The sequence below is a fragment of the Stomoxys calcitrans genome, chromosome 1 (genome assembly GCF_963082655.1).
Source record: "Stomoxys calcitrans chromosome 1, idStoCalc2.1, whole genome shotgun sequence".
Lineage (NCBI taxonomy): Eukaryota > Metazoa > Arthropoda > Insecta > Diptera > Muscidae > Stomoxys > Stomoxys calcitrans.
In genome coordinates, this window is record NC_081552.1 from 236,843,019 (window position 1) to 236,868,569 (window position 25,551).

Sequence of the window (25,551 nt, forward strand, 5' to 3'; positions counted from 1 at the left end):
CCAGAACACACTGTGGCAAATTTTATCGAATTCGGGTAATAAATGGATCTTTCATGGCTTCAATACCCTATATCGGGAGATCGGGTGGTCGGTCTATAGGGCAGCTATATTCAAATATAGTCCGATCTGAACCGCATTTCACGGAAATGGATAGTGGTCTACCAGAACTCACTGTGCCAAATTTTATCGAAATCTGATGAAAAAATACCAATTTATTGCCTCAAGACTTTAAGTCTGGAGATCGGTCTATATAGCGGCTATATATAACTAAAATCCGATTTTATGAGATCAGAAGGTCAGGTTTATATACAAAGAATAAGAAATCATCAGAATGTTTTTATACCCAAGATATCTACAAAATTATGAATAGCCAGCTTTTGGCTATATATGGGTAAATACCCGGGTATTTACCCAATTTACCGGGTAAATACCTTTTGGGTATTTACCCATCACCCATCTCTATAAATGGGCGATATCTCTTCATGTTTTGATAAAAATAGCTGTCATATAAACCAATCTACCGATTGGACTTATTTAGCCTCTAGAGGGCGCAATTGTTATACGATTTGGCTGTGGGGATTTGTGACGACTTCCAACATCCATGCTAAGTATGATCCAACTTTACCTACATAGTAAAAAGTCAATACCTTCTTCTTTATTACCTACATTTCGCACATATTTGCTCTATCTAAAAATAATGCAAAATTTCTAATTGAAATTTAACAGCAGAGAGCAAATGTTTTTTTTTTGTTGTTCAATGACTTTTTAAGCACTCTGCCTTGCTATGGCAACCACACCTTCCAGTTGGTGGCCCAAGAACAACAGAAAAGTAGAATAAACACAAAACTTTAAATTTTAGCAATTTTTAACCATCCTTACATGGCGTTGTTGTCCTCGTCCTCATCGCCCTTATCGTCGCCATCATCATCATCTTCATAATCGTTTCAGTTATGCATCGTTATTTCACAACAACGCATTGCAGGACAACAAACTATGACGCAGTGAAATCGGAGTGCCATACTAATTGCTTTAGTGTGTATCACAAATTTAGTTCTCTTTCTTACACACTCACACACACACACATACACACGTAGTTAGAGCAGGAAGCCAGTACGATGCCGCACTGCATTCGCATTTGCTTTTAAGTAAATTTTAATTACACTGATTGTTGTTGTTGTTGCTGTTGTTATTGTCTGCTAGCATTTTGCAGCCATTAGATGATTTTCACAGAAACCAAATGTAAACGCCATGCAGTGGCGATGATGATGATGATGATGGCGACGATGACGATGATCGAAACAAGAGCCACTGTGGTCACAGCTAGTGGAAATTTGTAATGGAAATGCTATTTTTTGTGGATCTCTACCATGGACTTTTAAGTGAAAATCTTACTATGAGAAAATTTTCTATGAAAATTTGAAAATTTTATAAAGATATAAAAATTCGTAAGAAATTCAAAATTGAAAGAAATACGAGAATGGTCAAAACTAGACAAAGTCCAAATAAAAAGTCTTTGAAGGCCACCATAATGGAATACGCAACAGGGAAAGACCAAAACTTCACTCGGCCGGCACTGGATAACTATGAGCACCACACACAGTGAACTAAAATATATCGTGCCAAAGCTATATCGGATGAAAGGTATATATGGGAGCTATATCTAAACAGATTTCTATGCACGTTTTGGGACGTCAAATAACACATCTCATGCAAAATTTTGTAAATATAGGAACAAAATTGAGGTTAATAAAGCCTTTTGGGCGCCCCGGTAGCCGAGTTGGTAGCGTGCTTGGATTGGATCAGTGCAGGTAATCCAAGCCTCGTAGGAGAATTTCCATTCGCCGAGCATCAACATGGATTTCGGAGACTGCACAGCACAACAACAGCTTTGCATGCCATCACCGCACACATTTGCCGTGGCTTCAATCAGCCCAGGCCAGTGCCACGGTCCTCGTGGCACTGGACCTATCGAAGCCATTCGACACGGTCAGCCATGCCAAATTATTTGAGGACATCGCCAACACGTCCCTCCAGCCAGGCCCGAAACGATGGGTCGCGAATTATCTGTGTAGTCGCCAGTCATTTGGGGAATTTAGGGATAAGAAGTCGAAACACCGTAGAGTGAAACAGGGAGTTCCCCAAGGTGGGGTGATATCTCCGGCACTGTTTAACCTCTACAGGCCCCCCACCCATTGATGACATCTGCGATAGGTTGAACGTCTTCCTGAACGAGCTTGCCTCATATTTCGCTGCAAGGAATCTGAAGATATCCGCCACTAAATCTTCAGCCACATTGTTCACTACAAATACGCGTGAGGTGAATACTGAGCTGACTGTGATGGTCGATGGAGAAATGATTCCGACCATCAAGTGTCCCAAAATACTTGGCGTCACATTTGACAGCTCCTTCACATTCTCCCCACATGCCACAGCAATCTGCGATAAAGTCAAAAGTAGAAACAAGGTCCTCAAGTCACTTGCTGGCAGCACTTGGGGTGCAGACAAAGAAACCTTGTTGACCACGTACAAAGCCATTGGCCGGTCTGTGGTCTGTGTTATGCAGCGCCAGTGTGGTCTCGTCAACTTTGTGACACGCAGTGGAATAATATTCAGATCTGTCAGAATGCCGCCCTCCGAACTGCGTTCTCATGTGGACCACCTCCATCAGGAGACAAAGATCCTACCAGTGCGAAGACATAACTACATGCTGTCCTAGGCAATACCTTTTGGGCTGTTATCGCAGAAACCATCTAAATCATCATCTTGTGGATTGGAGATATCCACCGCCCAGAAGTCTTAAGGTAGATCTACATGATCTAGAGCGTGAGGTTCAGCGCTACAAGAGAGAACCTCGAGATCAAGCGGCATATCAAGCGGTTCTAAACAATATTCATGCAGACACGGTAGCAGATGCGGTAATTGGCTACCGGGTTAAGGTAGTCCTTTGGAGAACGACCGCCACCCATTGCACCCGAAGAAATCGACCTCCTCCGGCAAACCAGAGTAGTTCTGGCTCACTTATGTTCCGGCAGATGCAGCCGCCCTTAATTCCCACAGAGCTAGGATTGATGCCGACGTGCAAGATGTATGTCCCGATTGTAATCAGGGACCACAGGATACACGTCACCTGTTTAACTGCCCGGCCAGACCCACTCGACTCAGACCCATATAGCTGTGGACGGCATCCCATCTTAGTCGCAGAGTTCATGGGTCGTGACACTCAAGAGAATTAAGCAGACGAAAGATAGAACACAATAAACTGCTACAACAACAACCAGTGCAGGGGTCAAGGTTTTGATTTCCGCCAGAAGCCTTGGTCTGTTGTCTAAGTGAGTCTGTAAAGGACTGCCACTCTTACCTAACCTAAAGCTTTAAAAGACCATATTGGATGAATGACATATATGGCAGCTTATCTAAATCTAAACCAATTTTTATGAATGTTTGTAAGCGTATTGGCATATAACATAGAACACTCATGCTTAAGTTTCTAAAGATAGGACCAAAATTGTGGGCTTATATACCGATCTCCCGCATTGGGGTTTTGGACCCATAAACGACGCATTTATTATAGTTGGTTTTGCCCCTCGAGGTTTGTTCTGAAAATGGTCCAGACTAGAGATGTGCACGTGAGTGATTTTTCACACACACACCCTCACGAAAAACTGTTACTCATGAACGCTCACGCACGAATTTTTTAAGTCGACTCACGTTCACGAGACAAAAATTTTACTCAAACACGCTCACACACGATTCCCGGGAAACACACGACTCACGCGAAACACACGACTCACGCGAAACACACGACTCACCCGAAACACACGACTCACGAAACACTCACGAGGCACTCAGGACTCACGCGAAACATACGACTCACGAGTCACGATCGTCGAAAAATTCTAAGACGATTTAACGATGTCCGTGTGTCTGTCCGTTTGTCTGTTGAAATCACGCTACAGTCTTTAAAAATAGAGATATGGAGCTGAAACTTTGCACAGATTCTTTTTATGTCCATGAGCAGGTTAAGTTCGAAGTGGGGCTATATCGGACTATATCTTGATATAGCCCCCATATAGGGTCCTAGGCCCATAAATGCCACATTTTTTACGCGATTTTGCTGGAAGTTCGGACAGTGAGTTCTGTTAGGCCAGTAGACTTCCTTCTTCAATTTGGCACAGATCGGTTCAGATTTGGATATAGCTGTCATATAGACCGATCCGCCGATTTAGGGTCTTAGGTTCACAAAAGCCACATTTACTAACCGATTTAGCCGAAATTTTGTACAGTGAGTTGTGTTAGGCCCTTCGATATCCTTCTTCAATTTGGCTCAGATCGGTCTAGATTTGGATATAGCTGCCATATAGACCGATCTCTCGATTTAAGGTTTTGGGCCCATAAAAGTCACATTTACTATCCGATTTTGCTGAAATTTTGTACAGTGAGCTGTGTTGGGCCCTTCGATATCCTTCTTCAATTTGGCTCAGATCGGTTCAGATTTGAATATAGCTGCCATAGAGATCGATCTCTCGATTGAAGGTCGTGGGTCTATAAGAGGTGTATTTATTGTCCGATTTCGCCGAAATTTGGGATAGTTGGTTAAGTTAAGCCCCTCGACATATTTCTGCAATTTGGTATAGATCGATCAAGATTTGCATATAGCTGCCATATAGACCGATCTCTCGATTTAAAGTCTTGGCCCCATAAAAGGCGCATTTATTGTCCGATATCACTGAAATTTCGGACAGTAAGTTGTGTAAGATCCTTCGACATCTCTATTCAATTTGGCCCAGATCGGTTCAGATTTGCATATAGCTGCCATATAGACCGATCTCTCGATTTAAAGTCTTGGCCCCATAAAATGCACATTTATAATCCGATTTCGCTGAAATTTGCCCCATAGACTTATGTTAGGCTTTTCAACGTCCGTATATGGCTCCGATCGGTCTAGATTATGATATGGCTCACAAAAAACCATTATTAGTCCTAAAAAATTGAACAATGACGTGTACTTATTAGACCACTCAATGTTCGTGTCGAGTTTAGTCCAAATCGGACCATATTTCGATATATTGGGTTGCCCAAAAAGTAATTGCGGATTATTTAAAAGAAAGTAAATGCATTTTTAATAAAACTTAGAATGAACTTTAATCAAATATACTTTTTTTACACTTTTTTTCTAAAGCAAGCTAAAAGTAATTGACTGACAGAAGAAAGAATGCAATTACAGAGTCACAAGCTCATTTTATGGGCCCAGGAAATCGGAAGATCGGTCTATATGGGGGCTATATCGAGATATAATCCGATATAGCCCAGCTTCGAACTTAACCTGCCTATTGAAAAAAAGAGAATCTGTGCAAAGTTTAAGCTCAATATCTCTATTTTTAAAGACTGTAGCGTGGTTTCAACAGACGGACGGACATGGCTAAATCTTTTTGGAATTTTACGACAATCAAGGAAAATATCTTTCAACCAAGGAAATGTATCTTTAAAGGCTTTAAACTAAATTTCTTATCTTTGACTCGAATCTTTGAAATGAGGACAAACATTTTCTCAATGTCCTTGTGTGGCCTATTTGCAACAAATAACGTAAATCAAAAAGAAGCACCTGTGGTTAAAACTTTTTTTCTTGGTTTCTTATTCCACTGTGTATGTTCTACTGAAATTCACTCGCGTATATTAACAATGAAACAATCATAACTTAGTTAGCATCCGCCATGGGTAGGGGAAGAACTCAAGGTGAAAAGAAACCAACTCTGCTGCATTTCCCCTCGTCAGTGCAGATGCGAATAGTTTTGTGTTGGTTGCAGCGAATTTTGCACAAAAAAAAAACTAAAACTGAAAAAGGCCATATTTTCTGCAATGTCGGTATTTTCCTCATTAAAAAATGATTGTGCTCTGTGAGTTACTGCCCAAATAGGAACACCTTTCCGTGGCCACAACTGTGGCGGTTGAGTTGGTGGGTGGTCGGTTATGTATTCCGTTTCGTAACACATAACAAAAGGTGTAACCCTTTTCAGTTTTTCTGGGGCACATCACCACCGTCATCAGCCTCGTAGTTGCTCATAGTTAGTAGCAGTAGGATAACATAAACCAGCTTTTCGAATATGTGTCACTTTCAGTCAAACAAGACGCAAAAGGATGACAAGAAGCAGCTAAAGCTACAGCAACTGAAGAGGGTTGAAATTATGCTGAAACTTGTTGGGGAGGGAGAAGAAAATGATTCCATAAATTCAAGTGTTTTTCAATTTTAATGCGAAAGTAATTGGTGGAAATACACCAAACATAGGAGATGAAATTCAAGTCAAGTTAGTTGACCTAAAAGTTAGCTGCATTCTGTGTAAATTGCGGGGAAACCTATTCAAGTCAAAACCAGTAAAGAAGGGCAAAAGTCGGGTGGTGCCGACTGTATAACACCCTACGCCAACACTATAAGTACAATGTGGGACCAATATCCAATTCTGAAACAATTTTGATGGACCTCAGCGAGCAAATATGTTCAAACTGTAAAAACTACGGTTGACAAAATGACAAAATTATGGCAAATAATCAAAAATCTGACGAACGTATATATGGGAGCTATATCTAGTTCTGAACCGATTTCAAGCAAACTTCTCAGATAATGTGGTAGTGACAGCTATATCTAAATCTGGGCCGATTTCTACGAAATTCACTAGTAATATTGGGAGTCATTAGAAAGTCCTTGCTGCAAAGTTTCGACAGAATCGGATAACAAATGATCACTTTTTTGCAATATTTCTCAAAATCAGACGAACATATATATGAGAGCTATATCTAAATCTGAGCCGATTTCGAGCAAACTACTCCGATACTGTGGCAGTCGTCGAGGAAAGCGTTTTGCAAAATTTTGGCAAGATTGGTCAATAATTGCGCTTGCTGTGACTCAAGCAGTTAAAATCAGGCGATATATATACCTATGAGAGCTATATCTAAATCTGAACCGATTTCCATGACATTCACCAGTGATGTCGACAGTCGTAAAAAAATCCTTCCTGCCAAATTTCGAGAGAATCGGTTAACAAATGACCATTTTTTTGCATTATTACTGGAAATCGGACGAACATATTTATGGAAGCTATATCTAAATCTGAACCGATTTTGACCAAACTCTATGTATATTGTGGTAGTCATCGAGGGAAGCGTTGTGCAATATTTTGGCATGATTGGTCAATAAATATGCTTGCAGTGGCTCTAGGAGTAAAAATCGGGCGATATATACCTATGAGAGCTATATCTAAATCTGAACCGATTTCCATGAAATTCACCAGTATTACCGAGAGTCGTAAAAAAATCCTTCCTGCCAAATTTCGAGAGAATCGGTTAACAAATGACCATTTTATTGCATTATTACTGAAAATCGGACGAACATATATATGGAAGCTATATCCAGATCTGAACCGATTTTGACCAAACTCCATGTATATTGTGGTAGTCATCGAGGAAAGTGTTGTGCATTATTTTGCCAAGATTGATCAATAAATGTGCTTGCAGTGGCTCTAGGAGTGAAAATCGGGCGATATATACCTATGAGAGCTATATCTAAATCTGAACCGATTTCCATGAAATTCACCAGTATTGTCGACAGTCGTAAAAAAATCCTTCCTGTCAAATTTCGACAGAATCGGTTAACAAATGACCATTTTATTGCATTATTACTGAGAATCGGACGAACATATATATGGGAGCTATATCCAGATCTGAAGCGATTTTTTCCAAATTCAATAGACTTCGTCTCTAGGCCGAAAAACATGCCTATACCAAATTTGAAGACGCTCGGATGAAAACTGCGATCTGTACTTTGTACACAAATTAACATGGACAGACGGACGGACAGACAGACAGACGGACAGACAGACGGAGAGACAGACGGACAGACAGACGGACGGACAGACAGACGGACAGACAGAAAGACGGATAGACAGACAGACAGACACACGGACAGACAGACGGACATAGCTAAATCGAATCAGAAAGTGATTCTGAGTCGATCGGTATACTTATCTATGGGTCTATCTCTCTTCCTTTTGGGTGTTACAAACTAATTCACTAAGTTATAATACCCTGTACCACAGTAGTGGTGTAGGGTATAATTATGGCTTGTATTAGCATTTTATTAAATATTGATTTGGTACAAGATTTTTATGTGAAGTAGTTTATTTTCGACAATTTAATAACAAAATATACTCCTATTTCATGTTATAAACCATATTTTGTCAAAATAAATTGAAAGTGTCATTTCTACATTTAGTGAACCAAATCATAAATCATGTGACTCCATAATTGTTGCCATTATGCTTTGCCAATGCCAGGGGTTTGTAAAAACCTCAAACATTTGCAATTGGAATCTCATAAATAAACTCGCATGTCATAACTGTCCACCTAGTTATTATCTGATGGTAGGTACGAACATAGCCACCAAAAACTCAATTTCAACATGTTTTTTGGGGTCATGGAGATGTCGAAAACAACGAATTGGCAGGGGAAAAATGGGCCATCATAATATCGTTTTAATGGGTGACGGCAAAAGGTTACCAATTTCTACTTCACTTTCAAATTTACCCCCAAAACTCAGGGGAAGTAATTATAAAAATTGTTCCTCTCTATTTAGTTCAACAAGGTCCTTTCGCTCTTATTCGACCAAGAATTGAGTGGGGTAGAAACTCATAGCCAACGCCAAAGACAGCATCATTATCCATTGTCTGCACGTTGGCAAGCAGTGATGACAATGATGAATAACTCTGGCCCAAAATTGCGAGCGATGGGAGAGGGCTGTCAGTGTTTTTTTTTTGCTTGGCTTAAGGTTTATCTAACATAGTTTGTGTTTCAAATTAAATATCAGTTAACCCCCAGTTTAACCCCTAGTACTGCATTTGTGCTTCTTTTCTAGTTTTGTTGTTGTTGGTGTTCGTTAGTGCTGTTTCTGTTGAGCTATAAGCGTATGCTTACATTTTTTGCATTTCTTTTCCATAGTTCTGGTCTGTTGACAGCTGGCATCACCCTTTTTTAAACTTAATGTGCGGACACGAGTATTAGTTTTGGCATCACATTCACTCCAAACACTTTTTGAATAACGGCAGGTGGCTGAAATTAAAATGAAAAAAAAGCGAAAAACAAATTAAAAAGCTTCCATAACATAGTAGTTGTTGCAACAAATATAGCTCTGTTGTTTATAATGGGAATGATTGTGGCTGTACAATGCCAAGGTGGCGTATAAACAACATTAACTTGTTATGCAGCAATTTTGTAACTCATACGCACCCATAACCCATTTGTTAAACATTTCGTATAATAATGGCTCTTTGAATTAACTGACATTTTTGTCTTTAAAGAAAATGTTGCAAATGTTGAAATCTCGCTACAGTCTTTAAAAATAAAGATATTGAGCTGAAACTTTACACAGATTCCCTTTTTGTCCATAAGCAGGTTAAGTTCGAAGATGGGCTATATCGGGCCATATCTTGATATAGCTCCCATATAGACCGATCTGCCGATTTAGGGTCTTTGTAGACCCTAAAAGTCACATTTATTATCCGATTTTGCTGAAATTTGGGACAGTGAGTTGTGTTAGGCCACTCGATATCCTTCTTCAATTTGGTCCAGATCAGTCCAGATTTGAATATAGCTGCCATATAGACCGATCTCTCGATTTAAGATTTTGAGCCCATTAAAAGGCGCATTTATTGTCCGATGTCGCCAAAATTTGGGATAGTGAGTTAAGTTAGGCCCTCCGACAACCTTCTTCAATTTAGCCCAGATCGGTCAAGATTGGAATATAGCTGCCATATAGACCGATCTCTCGATTTAAGATTTTGAGCCCATATTAGGCGCATTTATTGTCCGATGTCGCCGAAATTTCGGACAGTGAGTTAAGTTAGGCCCCTCGATGTCTTTCTGAAATATGGAACAGATCGGTCCAGATTTGGATATAGCTGCCATATAGACCGATCTCTCGATTTAAGGTTTTAGGCCCATAAAAGCAACATTTATTAACCGATTTTGCCGGAATTTGGGACAGTTAGTTATGTTAGGCCCTTCGACATCCTTCTTCAGTTTGGTTCAGATCGGTCAAGATTTGCATATAGCTGCCATATAGACCGATCTCTCGATTTAAGGTTATGGGGCCATAAAAGGCGCATTTATTGTCCGATGTCGCCGAAATTTGGGACAGTGAATTAAGTTAAGCCCCTTGATATACCTCTGCAGTATGGCACAGATCGGTCCAGATTAGATAATGTCGCCATATAGACAGATCTCTCAATTTAAGGTTTTGAGCCCATAAAAGGCGCATTTATTGTCCGATGTCGCCGAAATTTGGGACAGTGAGTTAAGTTAGGCCCTTCGACAACCTTCTTCAATTTGGCCCAGATCGGTCAAGATTGGAATATAGCTGCCATATAGACCGATCTCTCGATTTAAGATTTTGAGCCCATATTAGGCGCATTTATTGTCCGATGTCGCCGAAATTTGGGACAGTGAGTTAAGTTAGGCCCCTCGATGTGTTTCTGCAATATGGCACAGATCGGTCCAGATTTGGATATAGCTGCCATATAGACCGATCTCTTGATTTAAGGTTTTGGGCCCTTAAAAGGCGCATTTATTGTCCGAGCTCGCCGAAATTTGGGACAGTGAGTTGTGTTAGGCCTTTTGATATCCTCCTTAAATTTGGCTCAGATCGGTCAAGATTTGCATATAGCTGCCATATAGACCGATCTCTCGATTTAAAGTTTTGAGCTCATAATAGCCGCATTTATTGTCCGATGTCGCCGAAATTTTGGACAGTGAGTTAAGTTAGGCCCCTCGATGTGTTTCTGAAATATGGAACAGATCGGTCCAGATTTGGATATAGCTGCCATATAGACCGATCTCTCGATTTAAGGTTTTAGGCCCTTAAAAGGCGCATTTATTATCCGATTTCGCAGAAATTTGAGATCGTGAGTTGTGCTAGGCCCTTCGACATCCTTCTTCAATTTAGATCAGATCGGCCAAAATTTAGATATAGATGCCATATAGACCGATCTGTCGATTTAAGGTTTTGAGCCCATAAAAGGTGCATTTATTGTCCGAGTTCGCCGAAATTTGGGACAGTAAGTTGTGTTAGTCCTTTTGATATCCTCCTTCAATTTGGCTCAGATCGGTCCAGATTTGAATATAGCTGCCATATAGACCGATCTCTTGATTTAAAGTTGTGGGCCTATAGAAAGCGCATGTATTGTCCGATCTCTCCGAAATTTGGGACGATGAGTTGTGTTAGGCTCTTCATCATTTTTCTGCAACTTGGCCCAGATCGGTCCAGATTTGGATATATCTCTCATATAGACCGATCCGCCGATTTAGTGTCTTAGGCCCATAAAAGCCACATTAGTTATTCGATTTTGCTGAAATTTAGGACAGTGAGTTGTGTTAGGCCACTAGACATCCTCCCCAACTAAGCTCAGATCGGTCCAGGTTTGAATATAGCTCCCATATAGACCGATCGCTCGATTTAAGTTCTTGGGCCCATAAAAGGCGCATTTATAGTCCGATGTCGCCGAAATTTGGGACAGTGAGTTGCACTGTTATTGGAAGTCTTAACAAAACCCCTCATATGAAATTTCAGCCAAATCAGATAAGAATAGCAGACTCTAGAGGCTCAAAAAGTGAAGTAATCCGAGATCGTTGTATATGGCAGCTAAATCAAAACATGGACCGAAATTCCAAACGAACTACACTAACGGAACGTATTTTTGCAAAATTTCAAGTGCCTAGCTTTACCCCTTCAAATGTAAGCGTGTTTCGAATGTCATACGAACAGGGGGCTAATTCGACTCAGAATGTCAAGAGGATCAGGAATAGAGAAAATTTCACTGTATTTCGGTTTTTAGTGAAACATTTAATGATATTTTGTCTTGAGGGGAAAAGTGCACTGGAACATTGTCTTGTGGCGAAAATTTCACACAAATTTTGTTTTTAAAGAAAATTTCACTGAAATTTTCACTTAAATCTTCAGAGAGTATTTTATTGAAATTTTGTCTTTAGAGAAAATTTCACTGAAATTTTTTGTCTTTAGAGAAAATTACACTGAAATTTTTTGTCTTTAGAAAAAATTTCACTTAAATTTGGTCTTTAGAGAAAATTTCACTGAAATTTGGTCTTTAGAGAAAATTTCAGATATTTGGTCTTTAGAGAAAATTTCACTGAAATTTTTTGGCTCTGGCCAAAATTTTTTTTTAGCCAGGGCGTTGGTGGCGATGTGGGACACGGTAAAAGGTTGCTGGCGTTCAATAAGAACTCGATGAGTACTTTGACAGGGGTCATAACCGGACAATGGAAATAGGCCAAATGACTTCTGTAGGAGTTGCCTGGATGAGGATGAGGAGGGTCTGCAGAGACGTAGGCTCTCCTTTCTGGAGAACCGTTTCTTCTGTGATCTGGGTGAACGTGCGAACGTATCTCTGGTATATCTTCTGAGGTTTGTTGAGGGAACAAGATGGTCCCGACGGGGAGATGCCACAGACTCCGTCGTAGGTAGGTCCGTGCTTTCGTAGGGAAGGGCGGTTCTTCATCTCCCGCTCGGGTTTCTCCACACCTCCTTTCTTTTTCTTTTATTCGTATATAACCTCTAGTACGAGGTCTCACAATTTTTCCCCTTTCTCTCTCTAGGGAACCACATTGGGCCAAACTGGCCTCTAAGTGAACTCACCTTTGGAGGGCGACTCATTAACCCTGACCTAACCTAACCTACAGAAAATTTCAGAAAAATTTTATCTTTAAGAAAAATTTGGAGAAAATTTCACGAAAAAATTCTGAAATTTCACAGAAAAAAATTTGTCTGGATATGATTGAAGATGGATGTTTGGCTTTCAATTATGGTTAGGTTAGGTTGAAGGTGATGCCCATCACAGTTGAGATCACTCGGAGGCCAGTTTGGTCCATTGTGATACCCCAGAAAGAAGTGAAGAGTGAGAAGACGTTAAAGACGAATAAAAGTAACGGTAGGAAAGGAGAAAAAGAGGGCAAGAACGTATACGCCTTCGCTGGAGCTTATGGCACCCACCACCCACCATCCAGTTACGTCAACAAATCTCAGGAGACCTCCCAGAGGTACGCTAGCAAGATCACCCAGATAGCAGTAGAACCGCCTCGCCATCAAGGAGAGCCTGTGTTCCTGCAGACACGGACATGAACATAGCAAGTGATCGATAGTCTCCTCCTCATCCTCAACAAGGCAACACCTGCAGAAGACTTTGTGCGGTGTTCTAAAGCTGCGCGGCCTTGCGGCCTATGGCACAGTGTTCGGTTATGACTCCTGTTAAGGTACTTATCGACAACCATGCGCCGCATCCCATCTTGCCACCGACGCACAGTGGGAGAAAATTGAAAAAAAAAACTAGTAAAATTTATGTCGGTTTTCCTCTTCTAATGTTGACAACATTTGCAAGGTACAATGCCATGTAAAAACTTCTTTCCAAAGAGGTGTCGCGCTGAAGCACGCCGTTATATCGGCCATAAAAAAGTAGGCCTCTTTTCATTGAGGTTATACTCAAATCGGACTGCACTCATTGATATGTGAGAAGTTTGCCCCTGTTCCTTGGTGCAATGTTCATGGGTAACATTTGCAAATCCCAAACCAGAATTTTCGTTTGCGGCTGCTGAAATGGCACAGATCTCTGCCTGAACACCCATACACTCGTCGAATTCCCACATATGAGTCCTCTTTTCCACGGCCCTCCACCATGCCAGTGCTCCATTGATCGGAACTGGTCTTACAATGGCCGTATACATCGAATAAATAATCTTGGGGGTTAACCCCCACTTACTACCGAACATTGGGCTCTTTCCTCGGTATTCATCTTCCAGGGCAGCTCCGAATCGAGGACTATTACTTCGTCTCCTTCGACAGATGCAGGGTGACCCTCCACCATACCAGTGCTCCATTGGTCGGAACTGGTCTTACAATGGCCGTATAATCAAATGAATCATCTTGGGGGTTACCCCCCACTTACTACCGAACATCGGCCTCTTTCCTTGGTATTCATCTTCCAGGGCAGCTACTAATCGAGGACTATGCCGAGGTATTTCGCCTCCTTCAACATTTGCATCTTGGGGGTTACCCCCACTTACTACCGACCATCGGCCTCTTTCCTCGGTATTCATCTTCCAGGGCAGCTTCGAATCTAGGACTATGCCAAGGTATTTCGCCTCCTTCGACAGTTGCAGGGTGACCCTCCACCATACCAGTGTACAGTGGTCGGAACTGGTCTCATAATGGCCGTATACATCGAATAAATCATCTTGGGGGCTACCCCCCTCTTACTACCGAACATCGGTCTCTTTCCTCGGTATTCCCCTTCCAGGCTAGCTTCGAATCGAGGACTATTACTTCGTCTCCTTCGACAGATGCAGAGTGACCCTCCACCATACCAGTGTACAGTGGTCGGAACTGGTCTCATAATGGCCGTATACATCGAATAAATCATCTTGGGGGCTACCCCCCTCTTACTACCGAACATCGGTCTCTTTCCTCGGTATTCCCCTTCCAGGCTAGCTTCGAATCGAGGACTATTACTTCGTCTCCTTCGACAGATGCAGAGTGACCCTCCACCATACCAGTGCTCCATTGGTCGGAATTGGTCTTACAATGGCCGTATACATCGAATAAATCATCTTGGGGGCTACCTCCCACTTACTACCGAACATCGGCCTCTTTCCTCTACTTCGCCTCCTTCAACAGTTGCAAGGTGATGCCGTCCAAGGACGAGAGTCTGAACTCCGGTATCTTGTATCTACGCGTGAAAAGCACCAGCTCCGTCTTATCTGGGTTGGTAGTCATGTCTGGTGGCCCATCGCTACAATCTGCTTAGTGACCCTTCCATGACATCGCTGATCATCGAAAGAAATCTGCCTCGTAGCAGTAACACGACTTCGTCCACATAAGCGATTACCTTCGTGCCATCTTCACCGAGATCCAACAGAATTTGATTTATCACGAGGTTCCACAGAATCGACGAGAATACTCCTCCCTGGGGGAGTTTCTCTTGCCATCCGCCTTCTGACCACAGTATCTCCCAGGTTTGCATCAAGCAGCATATTTTTGGTCCACTGGGAGATTATTGTATCAATGACCGCGCGGTCCAGTGGCTTTCAATTATACTCTGCCTTAAAGAAGAAATCGGAGGCCACCATAGCGCAGAGGTTAGCATGTCCACCTATGACGCTGAACGCCTGGGTTCGTATCCTGGCGAGACCATCAGAAAAAAATTTTCAGCGGTGGTTTTCACCTCCTAATGCTGGCAACATTTGTGAGGTACTATGCCATGTAAAATTTCTCTCCAAAGAGGTGTCGCACTGCGACCCTCCGTTCGGACTCGGCTAAAAATTGGCTTAAACTTGAATTGGATTGCACTGATTGATATGTGAGAAGTTTACCCCTGTTCCTTGGTGGAATGCTCATGGGCAAAATTTGCAAAAAAAAAAGAAATCCTCCAAAGAAGTAGCTTTGTTTGACCTTTTCACTTTATGTCTAGTTTGGTGCTATTCTTTTTTCATCATTCTTGACTTTTTATGATGAGTTTATGCCAACCGTTTGGTAAATTTTAGGTTCTGATTTTATGCTCTCATAAAATAAAAATTAATTTTAATGGACAAGTTATTACAGGATTCTGACAACAAATCTTCTTAACTACCTCACCGCCAAAGTACTGCTGATAGAAATCACGATACATTTCCGTAATGTTGCTCACTCATACTCCGTGTACAACGGCAATTTCCTCTTAACACCATTTCATTAGGCCAGCAAACCAACAAAACCGACAACATCCTACTTAACACATCAATGAGAGAGACAGAGAGAGAGAGAGAGAGAGAGAGGCGAACCTTTTCTTATTCAGGACACTTAAGCAGTTGGTTGGTTGGGCACCCCTTGACCTGAGACTAAAATCTCTATTCGTCAAAGGATAGTAATTAATGTTGATGGTGGTTCTGAAGACGACAACGCCAACGACCATAACGAAGGCGAAGACTACAAGTATGACAATGATGGGCGGTGTTGGCGGTGGCGTTGGCGATGACAATGATAATAATAAACTCTTGTCCATGGTTATCATAGCGAGAACAACAGCAGCAGCAACAACACTTCCCACCCGACAGCTTCATAATTTTTTATGATGCAAAACCGCACCCACACAAACCCCCAGTTTTATTCTTTTCGAGTAAGAGCAAAAGCAAAGGAAAATAGAAGTGGTGTTCCGTTTCTGGCACCTCTTCAAATTCTTGTTATCTTCGCATAAAGTGAATATTTGTCCCATTTTTTTTTCTTTAGCTCTGCTGCTGCTACTCTTGTTGTTGCTGTCCTCTGTTTCGACAACGTCTTTGACTTGGTCCTACTCATCGTTGTCAAATTCTCCATAGTCTCATCCTTTTCATGTTGCCGTTTAATTGTGTTTAAAGCAAACTCTCTATAACATCAAAAAAAAAATTGTAATTAAGTTTACCCATTATTCTCATCGTTTTCTCTTGTACTTGATTATGTTTTTTCATGTTCCTTCCTTTTTTTTTGTAAACATTTTTATAATAATTTTTTTATTCATTCATTTCGAGTGCGAGATGATTTAAACAGTGACGTGGAGTTGGTAGGGGAATTAAAAGTAGTACTTAGAGAAAATGTCATGGATGATGCTAACCTCTGTGCTACGGTGGCCTCCTGTTCTTCCTGCCCGACTACACGAAATTTTCTCTTAAGAGAAAATTTCATAGAAAATTTGTGTTTAGAGAAAATTTCAAGCAATTTTTCACTGAGTTCTGTCCGATTCAAGTTTAAGCTCCATAATAAGGGGCCTCCTTTTTTAGCCGAGTCCCAAAGGCGTGCCGCAGAGCGTCACCTCTTTGGGGAGAGGTTTTTACATGGCATAGTACCTCACAAATGTCGCCATCATTAAGAGGGTATTACCATCGCTGAAAAATGTTTTCTGATGTTCTCGCCAGACTTCGAAACCAGGCGTTGAGCGTCATAGGTGGACATGCTAACCTATGCGCTAAGGTGGCCTCTGTGCTTACCCTGTGTCTAGTTCCCGCAATTGGCAAAAAAGGCATTTGACTCTGTCCGATTTCTCCTCGTCATCGCATAGCTTGCAAAAATCTGTCTCTTCCTGGGTCCAGGGCGATGTCAAGAATCTGACTTTACAATGAAGACTCAAAGACTCCTATCAGCAGTTTAAAGCAGTGGCGGGTAAAGGCACACACACTATTGCACACATTTGTGTACGCGAGCAAGAACATAATCCCATGGGCATGGAAATATTATGCACATCAAAACAAGTGCTCAACACTGGTTTAAAGCCACGTTTCCCCAGTCCCAGCATAAGCAATGTCCTGTTTCGCGATATACACGGCCACAGAGATTTTGCCACACTGCAAGCCACAGCACCAGCCCATGCTGCATAGGCGTCTTGCAATCTACCAAGAAGCTCACACTGGGAGGGGCTCACAGATAACATGAGCTGCACCACCAAGCAATGGCACCCCATGATTGTATACCAGCGGTGTTCTTCCTTGTCATGCCAACATGATGTCTATCCATATCCCCCAGCAAAAAAGAAGAGTGCCCATTGTTTAAGGCATGGCTGCGAAGTCTGGCCCTGGACTCCGATCCGGGATCGAAGTCCAGGGTATGTTAAAGTATTTAGCCGTACTCGGAGTGCGGTTCGTAGTCCAGGCAAGCTTGCTCAACTCCGAACCGGACTCCGTCTTCGGCTCCGAGTAAGGCTTCGAAAGCTCAAATCCGATCGACTCCGCTGGTTTTAAGGCAGTGTTGGGCACATGTGATTTTGTGCGTAAAATTTTTAAACCCCGGATCGGAGTCCAGGGTATGTCGGAGTATTTACCCGTACTCGGAGTGCGGTTCGTAGTCCAGGCAAGCTTGCTCAACTCCGTACCGGACTCCGTCTTCGGCTCCGAGTAAGGTTTCGAAAGCTCAACTCCGATCGACTCCGCTGCTTTTAAGGCAGTGTTGGGCACGTGTGATTGTGTGCGTAAAATTTTTAAGCCCATGGGCTTAGAAACATAAGTTCTTGCACGAACATAAATTCCTGCAATAGTGTGTGTGTATTTGCACGCCACTGTCTTAGGGCGTTCTCCATTACCATACACTTAACCTACAGGTGCAAAGTAACCAAGAAAAGTCTATCTTAGGAATTCTCCTCATGTAATCCTTCATTGTTTCCATTCTGTAGCGGCGCAAGTCTGGCTTCGCACAGTGGGATGGAACCGAAAAAGTTAGTACAAAATATGCCGTGTGAGAACGAGTAGAGATATCTCTTTGAAATTTGGAATAGTTGGAGCTGAGGATATACAAAATCATGTGCAAAATTTTAAGGTCCTAGGACTAGGGTGTGTCTTGACAGACTCCTAAAGTTGGTCACCTCGGCATTTCGAAAATTTTTTGGGGCCGCAAAATCTTCATTTGTGTTTCGATTTCCAAAATTTTTGCTGAATAGTGCTGAAAAACCCCTACAAAAAAGGCCGCTTGAGGTTCACATCATCTCGTCTTGTTTCGGGGATATTCGACTTTTAATTTTTTTTTTGCATTTGTTTCGTGTTTTGCAGCTCTAATAATTCCAAATTTCAAAGAGATAACTCTACAAGTTTTCACACGGTATATTTTTGACTAGCTTTTTCGGTTTTATCCCACTGTGCGTATGTCTGTCAACAGACCAAAGCCATGCGTCGTCAGTCCCAGCATATGCGACGTCCTGTTCCGCGAAATACACGGCCACAGAGCATAACAGAAAAGTGCCCATAGTTTAAGGAACTGCTGTGATGAACCCTTACCCAAGGCAAAGGGTGTACCCTTCCTCAAGGGAAATGGTATTCAAAGTAACCTTCGCAAAGGGAAAGGGTATTAAAAGCACTCTTCGCAAAGGGAAAAGGTATTAAAAGTACACTTCCCATAGGGAAGTCAGCTCAAGTCTGGCGTCGTAAATGCAGGAATCTAATAAAAGCGGGGCATTCTCACTCCCCAAGGGAAATGTAATTGAAATTAATCTTCCCCAAAGGAAAGGGTATTAAAAGTATCTTTGCCCAAGGGACAGGGTTTTAAAGTACCCTGCCCCAAGGGAAAGGGTATTAAATGAACCCTTCCTCAAGGGCAAGGGTATAAAAAGTACCCTTCCCCAAGGGAAATGATATTAAAAGTACCCTACCCCAAGGGAAAGGGTATTAAAAGTACCGTTGTCCAAGCGAAAGGGTATTAAAAGTACCCTTCCCCAAGGGAAAGGGTATTAAAAGTACCCTTCCCCAAGGGAAATGGTATTAAAAGTACCCTTCCCCAAGGGAAAGGGTATTAAAAGTACCCTTCCTCAAGGGAAAGGGTATTAAAAGTACCCTTCCCTCTACACGGGAAAGTACACTTTCCCAAGGGAAATGGTATTAAAAGTGTCTTTCCCCAGGAAAAGGCTATCGGAAGTGCCTTTCCCCAGGGAAAGGGTATTAAAAATACCCTTCCCCAAGGGATAAGGTATTGAAAGTATACTTCCCCAAGGGAATGGGTATTAAAAGTGCAGTTGCCCAAGGGAAAGGGTATTAAAAGTACCCTTCACCAAGGGAAGGGGTATTAAAAGTACCCATTACCAAAGGAAAGGGTATTAAAAGTACCCTTCACCAAGGGAAGAGGTATTAAAAGTACCCTTTATCAAAGGAAAGGGTATTAAAAGTACCCTTTCCCAAGGGAAAGGGTATTAAAAGTATCCTTCCCCAAGGGAAAGGGTATTTAAAGTACCCTTCCACAAGGGAAAGGGTATTAAAAGTGCCCTTCCCCATGGGAAAAGGTATTAAAAGTACCCTTCCCCAAGGGAAAGGGTATTAAAAGTACCCTTCCCTAAGGGAAAGGGTATTAAAAGTATCCTTCATCAAAGGAAGGGGTATTAAAAGTACCCTTCCCCAAGAGAAAGGGTATTAAAAGTACCGTTGCCCAAGGGAAAGGGTATTAAAAGTACCCTTCCCCAAGGGGAAGGGTATTAAAAGTACCCTACCCCAAGGGAAAGGGTATTAAAAGTACCCTACCCCAAGGGAAAGGGTATTAAAAGTACCGTTGCCCAAGGGAAAGGGTATTAAAAGTACCCTTCCTCAAGGGAAAGGGTATTAAAAGTACCCTTCCCCAAGGGAAAGGGTATTAAAAGTACCCTTCCTCAAGGGAAAGGGTATTAAAAGTACCCTTCACCAAGGGAAGGGGTATTAAAAGTACCCTTCCCCATGGGAAAGGGTATTAAAAGTACCCTTCCACAAGGGAAAGGGTATTAAAAGTACCCTTCCCCAAGGGAAAGGGTATTAAAAGTACCCTTCCCTCTACACGGGAAAGTACACTTTCCCAAGGGAAATGGTATTAAAAGTGCCTTTCCCCAGGAAAAGGCTATCGGAAGTGCCTTTCCCCAGGGAAAGGGTATTAAAAATACCCTTCCCCAAGGGATAAGGTATTGAAAGTATACTTCCCCAAGGGAATGGGTATTAAAAGTGCAGTTGCCCAAGGGAAAGGGTATTAAAAGTACCCTTCACAAAGGGAAGGGGTATTTAAAGTACCCATTACCAAAGGAAAGGGTATTAAAAGTACCCTTCACCAAGGGAAGAGGTATTAAAAGTACCCTTTATCAAAGGAAAGGGTATTAAAAGTACCCTTCCCCAAGGGATAAGGTATTGAAAGTACACTTCCCCAAGAGAAAGGGTATTCAAAGTACCGTTGTCCAAGGGAAAGGGTATTAAAAGTACCTTTTGCCCAGTGAAAGGGTATTAAAAGTAACCTTTTCCTCAGTGAAAGGGTATTAAAAGTAACCTTCTCCAAGGGAAAGGGTATTAAAAGTACCCTTCCCCAAGGGAAAGGGTATTAAAAGTACCCTTTCCCAAGGGAGAGGGTATAAAAAGTATCCTTCCCCAAGGGAAATGGTATTAACAGTACCCCCCTCCACGGGAAAGTACACTTTCCCAAGGGAAATGGTATTGAAAGTGCCTTCCCCAGGAAAGGGTATCGGAAGTGCCTTTCTCCAGGGAATGGGTATTAAAAGTACCCTTTCCCAAGGGATAGGGTATTGAAAGTACACTTCCCCAAGAGAAAGGGTATTTAAAGTACCTTTCCCCCTTATGCTTATAGAATATACAATAAGTTGCAATCTGGCGATTTGGAATAAAGGGGCTAAACCGACCTTATTACCAGGAACAGGCAGGAGGTACTAGATACTGCCTTTATATAGGAAGATATAAGTGGAAAAATATGCGACTGGGAAGTTTGGGATGATCACAGCTTCTCTGATCATCGTTATATTAGTAAAGGGTAATAAAAGTACCTTCCCCCCAGTAAAAGGGTATTAAAAGTACCTTTCCCCCAGTGGAAGGGTATTAAAAGTACCCTTCACCAAGGGAAGGGGTATTGAAAGTACCCTTCCCCAAGGGAAAGGGAATTAAAAGAAAGGGTATTAAAGTACCCTTCCCCAAGGGATAAGGTATTGAAAGTATACTTCCCCAAGGGAAAGGGTATTAAAAGTACCTTTCCCCCAGTGAAAGGGTATTAAAAGTACCTTTTCCCCAGTGAAAGGGTATTAAAAGTACCTTTTCCCCAGTAAAAGGGTATTAAAAGTACCTTTTCCCCAGTAAAAGGGTATTAAAAGTACCTTTTCCCCAGTGAAAGGGTATTAAAAGTACCTTTCACCAAGGGAAGGGGCATTGAAAGTACCCTTCTTCGAGAGAAAGGGTATTAAAAGTACCCTTTCCCAAGGGAAAGGATATTAAAAGTACTCTTTCCCAAGGGAAGGGGTTTTAAAAGTACCCTTTCCCAAGGGAAAGGGTATTAAAAGTACCTTTCCCCCAGTAAAAGGGTATTAAAAGTACCCTTCACCAAAGGAAAGGGTATTAAAAGTACCCTTCCCCAAGGGATAAGGTATTGAAAGTACACTTCCCCAAGGGAAAGGGTATTAAAAGTACCGTTGTCCAAGGGAAAGGGTATTAAAAGTACCGTTGCCCAAGGGAAAGGGTATTAAAAGTTCCCTTCCCCAAAGGTAAAAGGCTATTATAGGTAACCTTCCCCCGGAAAAGAGTATTAAAAGTACCCTTCCGCAAGGGTAAAAGGCTACATGCCTTTTAGAGTTTTGTCGGCTTAGTCATTACCCCACTATAACTCTACCACTCTGCTCAAAAAATATATTTTATAACTGAAATACACTTTTGGATACAAGAGAAGAAGTCACAAAGAGACTACGACTATGTTGTGATAAGAAATAATGAAAGAAGAGCAAAAAAAAAACCAACAGGAAAGATCTATGAAAAAAATATCTTGAAAAATATTTTGTGAAGTCATGCATAGCTGAAAGTGGGTTATGCAATTTGAAATAAAAATAAACTTTTACAAGTTTACGAGTGTAGGAAAAATAGAGAAAAATTAATTTGAATATAAAAATAAATAAGGAGTGCAATCAAATATTAATGCTGAGCTCAGCACAAATTGGACCATGAAAAACTCTAACACAAATAACATACACCTATATGTATATATGTATGGGTGTTCCCATTAAACTGAGAAGTGTGCAGCAATTTACCTCAATTTCAACAAAAGGACTTTAAACACACAGATCCTTTTGGGCATTGGTTTCAGATTAATTAACAATTTTTGTGAAAAAATCTCCCACTCCAACCAGCTCTCAAGAGAAATCATTTCGATTAAGTTTGAATGTCGAATGTGCAGAGAGGGGGAGCAAAAAAAAAAAAAAAAGAACGTTAATGGCTTTTTATTGGCACACAGCACAAAACAAATGCTTGAACTCTTTTTCTTCCTTTGACGTGTTAAACGATGTAATCTCAACAGGATTTCCTTTTATTTGTATGACAAAAAATCCTTTATTTGTTCTTCGAAAATCCCCTTTTTGTTATGGCTCAACCTTGGTGGCATAGTGGGTTTGTTTGTCGATGCTTCCTTTACCTTTTAAAGCCTCTGCACACACGAACGGTCATATACAACAACAACACAAAAAGGCACTAAAAGAAAGGACATATAAAACGTGAATCCTTTTTCGTTTGTTCGTTTTCTGATATGCCAGCGTTTTTGGTGTTGTAGTACCTGAAGATACCTGTAGGCAGTGTTGCCATATTGAACTATTTTACTAAAACAACATAGACTTTTGGAGCTTCATTTTATGCTATGCAGGCAATTTTCGCTTATATTGCTTCAGGTTTAGATCTAGATATACAGTCTAATGCATAACGATCCAGAGTATGTAGACACTGGCTAAGCCATATGTAAAGGAACATGTGAAAAAATTGTGGAACTCACAATACAAGGATGCATATTAGAATGACTCAGGAGATTCCTCAAGGAAATAAGTGGGATTTGAACATAAAAGATGTGGTAATACTTCGAAGAGTCAGCAATCCCGATCAGATCTACACTAAGGAGGAGAAGGAGGAGCATAAGATTGGGCTTGACCAAGAGGTCTGAACTTTAACCCAGCGAGACTGAGATCCACCTGTTTAGGAAGTTGACCAAGGTTGTCCAATTCGAATCATAACGGTTCCTCAACAGATCACATCCAGATCGATATCCTTGCGAGTGATTTTAGACAAGGCGACTTCATAGGGGAAGCTGGGCAATATGTAGACGGGCTGCAATTGGAGTTGAAATCCGAAAATGGTTTTACCCCATTCGGCGGCACTAAAGGCCCTCCTGATGGCTGGGGGATCTGACGTGGTTCTTATCAATGAACCATGGGTGTGTGGAGGTGGTTTTACCCCATTCGGCGGCACTAAGGTCCACCTGATGGCTGGGGGATTTGACGTGGTTCTTATCCAGAAACCATGGGTGTGTGGAGGTGGGGTTCGTGGACTAAAACTACCGGGATTTAAACTTCTCAAGGGTACGGGGAATGGGAGTCACAGAGCCTGTATTTTTGCAAAGAGTAGTCTAAATGTTTTTCTTCTTCCGTCGCTAAGCACTGAAGGTTTAGTAGAAGCCAGCCTTGAAATAAATAGGTCCCATTACTGGCTGGCTTCCCTATATATGGCACACGATTCAGAGTTGCCGCCTTCAAACCTTAAGTCGCTGGTTGAAGCTGCTTCTGTGGGGAAGAAAAGCGTCATTATAGGAAGTGATGCTAATGCACCACACCAGATATGGGGAAGTTCGGATGTCAACGAAAGGGGTGAGCTGCTTATTGAATATTTGTTTGTTTGTTTGTATGTTTGTGTGTTCCTTATAGACTCAGAAACGGCTGAACCGATTTTTTTGAAATTTTCACATATGGTGCATAATGACCCCATGGTGAAAATAGGGTACTACATTTTTTGATATCTGAAGGGGGAACGGACCCTCCCCCTTTCCCTAATTTTCAGAAACGCCAGATCTCGGAGATGGGTGGAGCGATTTAAGCGAAATTTTGTGTGCTCTCTAAATTTCGGATGGGGTACCTAGGGGGGCCGCCCCACCCTAAAACCTACCAAACATATATTGAGACCAATAACTACAATATGGGACTCAAAAGAAAGGTATTTAGGATAAGAAAACCTATCTGATATCCAATTGTCGAACCAAGTGTTAGGGGGACCAGCCCAAGCCCCAAAACACCTCTAAATCGGACATATTTACCGACCATGGCAATATGGGACTCAAATGAAAGGTATTTGCGAGTAGAATACGAATCTAATATCCAAATATGGGACCACGTTTCCAGGTGTCCACCCCTTTTCCAAAAAACCCCCCAAACAGGACTTATTTACTGACCATGGGAATATGGGGCTTAAATAAAAGGTATTTGAATGCAGAATACGAATCTGATATCCAAATATGGGACCAAGTGTTTGGGGGGCCGCCTCTCACCAAAAACATCCCCCAAAGCGGACAAATTTACGACCATTGCAATATGGGGCTCAAATGAAAGGTCTTTGGGAGTAAAGCACGAATCTGATATCAATATCCGGGAAAAGTGTCTATAGGGCCACCCCACCCCCACAACACCACCCAAATACTAAGTATTTTCTGACTATTGCAATATGAGGCTCAAATAAGAGGGTTTTTAAAGTGGAACACGAATCCGATATATATTTTCAAGGCCAACTCACTGAGTGGCCGCCCATCCCTCAAAACACCCCCCAAGCCGGTCATGTTTGATGACTATGAAAATATGGGACTCAAATTAAAGCTATGTGGGAGTAGACCACGTATCTGATATCAACATTAGCGGCCAACTGTCTAGCGGACATCCCACCACCATAACAACCCCCAAATAGGACGTATTTGCTCACCAGGACTATTTGGGTCTTAAAGAGAGTGGAACTAAATTTGATAGTTTTTAGGGCCAATACACCAAACCGGACATATTTGCTGACTGTTGCAATAAGGTGTTTAAATGAGATTAGAAAACGAATTTGATATCCAATTTTCAAGGCAATGGCAATTTGGGGTTCAAATAAATGATATATAGAAGAATAAGAATATAAGTGGAAGAATATGCGACTGGGAAGTTTGGGATGATCACAGCTTCTCTGATCATCGTTATATTAGTTTCAGCCTTGGAGAAAATACTGAAGTTGTGG

General features: G+C 41.7%; 1 protein-coding gene across 4 annotated transcripts in view; it reads right to left on the reverse strand.

The window, feature by feature from the left end:
• LOC106091103 (uncharacterized) overlaps positions 1-25,551 on the reverse strand; it is a 316,167-nt gene that overhangs the window by 5,004 nt on the left and 285,612 nt on the right. For all 4 annotated transcript variants that reach the window (XM_059360640.1, XM_059360638.1, XM_059360639.1 and 1 more), the window contains one exon: positions 8,962-9,096. In XM_059360640.1, coding sequence (XP_059216623.1) covers positions 8,962-9,096 — 135 coding nt within the window. The remainder of the gene's footprint in view (positions 1-8,961; positions 9,097-25,551) is intronic.